At 43.8% G+C, this 4,973-nt stretch overlaps 1 protein-coding gene across 1 annotated transcript; it reads left to right on the top strand.

The window, feature by feature from the left end:
- Window positions 1-219: 219 nt before the first annotated feature.
- On the top strand, window positions 220-3,698 carry LOC131428914 (uncharacterized protein K02A2.6-like). Its single transcript, XM_058592973.1, has 3 exons — window positions 220-1,123; window positions 1,303-2,024; window positions 2,118-3,698. The coding sequence occupies exons 1-3, from the start codon at window positions 220-222 to the stop codon at window positions 3,696-3,698; spliced, it is 3,207 nt and encodes a 1,068-aa protein (XP_058448956.1).
- Window positions 3,699-4,973: the final 1,275 nt, after the last annotated feature.

Genomic DNA, 4,973 nt, shown 5'->3' with positions numbered 1-4,973 from the left:
ACCACGAGAATAAACTAGACGTAAAAATATGAAAGCCAGTGTACGTGTTCTTATTCATTACGATTCCCGTTCCTGTCGGTCCGCATCCGATTCTTGGTAGTGTTCCGCTCGATTTCACAATAATTTGGCGACGAGAAGTACGGAACTGCGCGAAAGTTCGAAAAGTGTGTTTCTGCTGTGTTCTACATTGCGTTCGGCAAATTGCACCATTTTGCTAACATGGTGGACCAGCCAGGTGATGGACCTGCCGCTGGCGTTGCTGTGGTACCGGTTACGTTTTCATTTGAGCCGTTCAATGCTGCCACATCGAAATTTGATCGATGGGTGGAGCGGCTGCAAGTTTCCTTTCGGATTTACCACGTTCAAGATGCCGATAAGCGCGATTACCTTCTTCATCATATGGGCGGCGCTACCTATGACGTGCTATGCAACAAGCTGAAGAACGGCGAACCGGACACAAAAAGTTTTGATGAGATTGTGGCTCTGCTGAAGGATCATTTCAACCCCGATCCTTTGGAAATTCTGGAAAATTTCAAGTTTTCAAGCCGCAAGCAGCTGGAGCACGAGTCTTTGAGTGAGTACCTAATGGATTTGGAGAAACTTGCTCAAACGTGCAATTTCGAAGATCACTTGGACAAAGCCATACGGAACCAGTTCGTATTTGGCATCCGGAATCGTGTGATACAGTCGCGGTTGCTGAAAGTTAGAAATTTGACCCTGGACAGGGCAAAGGAAATCGGATTTGGGATGGAAATGTCACACCGTGGCACCGATGAGATGCACGGATCCCGATCGAAGAACGAGGTGCAACACATCGAGCACGGATCCAAGAAAATGAAAAAGAAGAAGTCTTTCCAGTTGGCGGGTCAGTCGAGTACAAGTCAGCATTCAAGCAAATCTAATGGATCGAAAAAACAATGTTTCCGTTGTGGATGTTCGGATCACTTTGCGGACAAGTGCAAACACAAGACGACCGTCTGCAATTTCTGCAAAAAGAAGGGACACTTGGAGAAAGTGTGCCAGTCCAAGGCCAAGGAAAAGGGGACAGATGAAGCACACCACTTGGAGGAACACTGCGTTGTCAAGGACGTGTTTCAGATGAACGCTGTTCGAGGTCATGCTGGTAAGTTTTTGTTGGATGTGGTGATTAATCACAGAACGCTGACATTCGAGGTTGACACCGGATCGCCCGATTCGCAATAATTTGGCGACGAGGATGGGATCAATACATTGCCAGTGCGTTGAATGATTTACTTAAAAAGTTCTCACATGTTTTCGATAAACGCGTTGATAAAATTAAAGGGATTCAAGCTTCGCTTACCGTTCGAAAGGATACCAAGCCGATGTACGTGAAGGCTAGATCAGTTCCATTTGCAGTGCGTGGTGCGGTCGAGAAAGAGATCGACCAGTTCGTAAGTGATGGTATCTGGGAAAAGGTGGATCACTCTGAGTGGGCCACTCCTGTCGTTCCGGTGAAAAAGACGGGCGGTAGGGTACGATTGTGCGGTGACTATAAAATCACATTGAATCCGTTCTTGCAAATTGACGATCATCCTCTTCCTACCGTGGAAGAACTTTTCGCAACCATTGCCGTGGGAGAGACCTTTTCAAAGCTGGATCTATCCCAGGCCTATTTGCAACTAGAAGTCTGCCCGAAGGATAGAGATTTACTTACTCTAAGCACGCATCGTGGTCTTTTCCGTCCCACGAGACTAATGTACGGTGTCGCTTCCGCTCCGGCTATATTTCAGCGTCTTATGGAGCAGATTCTCCAAGACATACCCGGTGTAACTGTCTTTATCGACGATATTCGTGTCACTGGCCCTGACAGTAAGACACACTTGCTTAGACTTGAAGAGGTGTTCAAACGTTTGGATAGGTACAATTTGCGCGTAAATAGAGAGAACTTCTTCTCAGACCGAATCGAGTATTGCGGTTATATGGTTGATAAAGAAGGAATTCACAAGTTGCGTGATAAAGTGGAAGAAATTCAGAACATGCCGGTTCCCAAAAACAAGGACCAGGTTCGATCCTTTGTTGGACTGATAACTTACTATGGTCGATTTTTCCCTAATCTTAGTACAATTCTGTATCCACTCAATAACCTTCTGAAATAGGACGTCCCATTTGTTTGGAGTAAGGAGTGTGAGAAGTCTTTTGCGTTCGTTAAAAAGGAAATGCAGTCTGATAGGGTTTTAGTCCACTATGACCCCACAGTTCCACTGGTGTTAGCCACCAATGCTTCGCCCTACGGTGTAGGGGCGGTCCTCAGCCATCAGTATCCTGATGGGACTGAGCGACCATTGCAGTACGCTTCGCAGACTCTTACTCGAACACAGCAAAGGTATTCGCAGATCGATAAAGAAGCTTACTCGATCATTTTCGGTATTCGGAAGTTTTACCAATACTTGTACGGTCGTCGATTCACCCTTGTGACTGATAATAAGCCCATCAGTCAAATCTTCTCAGAATCCAAGGGACTCCCAACTATGTCCGCAATGCGAATGCAGCACTATGCGGCATTTCTGCTAGCTTTCGATTACAAGATCCGCCACCGTCGGTCATCGGACCATTTCAACGCTGATGCAATGTCTCGCTTACCCTTACCCCGAACCGATTCTGAATCGGAGATTGAGGAACCCGATGCTGTCGAGGTGAATACAATACAAACGCTTCCGCTTACAGTTGACGAACTAGGTGCAGCTACTCTTTCGGATGACAGTGTTAATGAGTTAGTACGTGCTCTAAGATCAGGAAAGAGAGTCGACGGTAAATTCCGTTTCGGCGTTGATCAGGAGCAGTTTAGCTTACAGAAAGATTGTCTTTTGCGTGGTAGTCGGGTGTATGTACCACCTTCGCTGCGGATGAAGGTTCTTCGTGAACTTCATTCGACGCACTTCGGTATTTCAAGAATTAAGTCACTTGCTCGTAGCTACTGTTGGTGGGTAAATATCAATAGAGACATCGAGAACCTTGTTAAGGACTGTCCGACCTGTCAAGCTACCAAGGCTAATCCGCCAAAAGTTTCGTTCCACTGTTGGGATACACCGAGTGAACCGTTTCAAAGGGTTCATGCGGACTATGCTGGTCCATTCCTGGGATTTTATTACCTGATTTTGATTGATGCGTTCTCAAAATGGCCTGCTGTTTTCGTGGTCAAGAACATGACTACAGATACAACAATTCGTATGTGCAGAGAGTTTTTTAGTACTTATGGTCTTCCATCGGTTTTCGTGAGTGACAATGGGCCTCAGTTTGTTTCGGCAGATTTTAAAAAGTTCCTAACACTGAACGGTGTTGTCCATAAACTCAGTGCACCATACCACCCTGCCACAAATGGACAGGCTGAGCGTTTCATACAGACGATGAAAGCTAAGCTGAAATCTTTGGATTGCAATCGCTCTGAGGTACAAAGCGAGATTTGCAACATTCTCATGGCGTATCGTAAAATGATTCACCATTCCACTGGATACTCCCCGGCGATGCTAGTGTTCGGTCGCCAGATCCGCTCACGGCTCGATCTCATGGTCCCTTCGAAGGACCCGAACAGAAGCGAAGTTCAGTCTAAAGTTAGAGAATTAACTGTAGGAGCCAAGTGGGAATTCGGGACTATCAAAGAGCGACTTGGTAAGCTTCATTATTTGGTACAGCTTAGTGATGGACGGGTCTGGAAACGTCATATTGATCAACTGCTGTAGGTGAAGGGATACTGAGTTCTTCTACAGAAGAAACTTTTTCGCGTGGCGAAGAGAGGGGTTGTCAAGTTTTTCAAGATAATGCTACCGCTGTAACTTCTAACATGCCTCCGACTACGACACCGGAAGAAAACATTCATACTTCCTAAATCAACAACTCCTGCTCCTTCGACGGGCATTCCAAAGTCAACTTCGACTGGAATGGCAAAATCTGGGGAATCATCGGATTCAGCGTGCTTGCAGGCGAACCAAGATCTGCGTCGATCCCAGCGGACGATCAAGCCTCCGCAAAGGCTCAACCTTTAGTGTACGAGAAAGGAGCTTCTTTTGCGGGGAAGAGCTGTCATAACCAAACAGCAATTCTGGCAGCACTGGAGCTGTCAAAGGCACGAGCACTATCACTCTTGCCAACTCAACAATAACGAGATGATTTCCGCTACGACAGTGAAAGTATCATTCTATGTAAACCACGAGAATAAACTAGACGTAAGAATATGAAAGCCAGTGTACGTGTTCTTATTCATTACGATTCCCGTTCCTGTCGGTTCGCATCCGATTCTTGGTAGTGTTCCGCTCGATTTCACAATACTATGATGTCTTCAAAACAAATGATCAGTGAAAGATAAGCCATATTTTGATGTACATGGTATTAGAGTGGCTTTTATTATTAAGGTTATGCAAGATTATTTTCCGAATGTGTTGAAATAGAAGACTGCATCCTTAGGAAAAATTGTAAATAAACTTATATCGAGCAGCTTTGGTGAAGACACCATTGTGGTATCTCCAACGGTTATAATGTTACAGCTATTTTTAAAGAGCAACTCAGGGTGTTTCTCAAAAAAACAGATTTTTCGTATTAGGTATCTTTGAACGTCTTTTAGAGTTTGTTAAAACTAATTTTTTGATGACTAATGCATTCAGATAGCGTTTTCTGAACCGAAGTTATGATCTAAACTAGTTCAAAAACAGGTTATTTTTAAACTGCTATATCTACCATTGAGGCAAATAAAAAAATTCGTTTCTTGCATTTGACAGAAAATACTTTCGAGCATGTCATATTTTTTAATTTTTTAAATTGTGTTTAAACATTGGGTTTTTTCATTGAAAAATACTCTATCATGTAATGCATTTATTAGCTATACATGAAAATAAGGCATTTTTGTCTTCTTGAGTGTTAAAACTAATTCAGATGCATATTCGGGAAGATGAAGTTCTATTTTATAATTACAAAGATTATTTGACTTTAAAAGCAATCTTTTGAATACCTCCTACAGATTC

Source organism: Malaya genurostris, chromosome 2 (genome assembly GCF_030247185.1).
Source record: "Malaya genurostris strain Urasoe2022 chromosome 2, Malgen_1.1, whole genome shotgun sequence".
NCBI classification, from domain to species: Eukaryota; Metazoa; Arthropoda; class Insecta; order Diptera; family Culicidae; genus Malaya; species Malaya genurostris.
The sequence above is the reverse complement of the archived record's forward strand: the minus strand, read 5'-3'. Positions and strand labels throughout refer to the sequence as shown.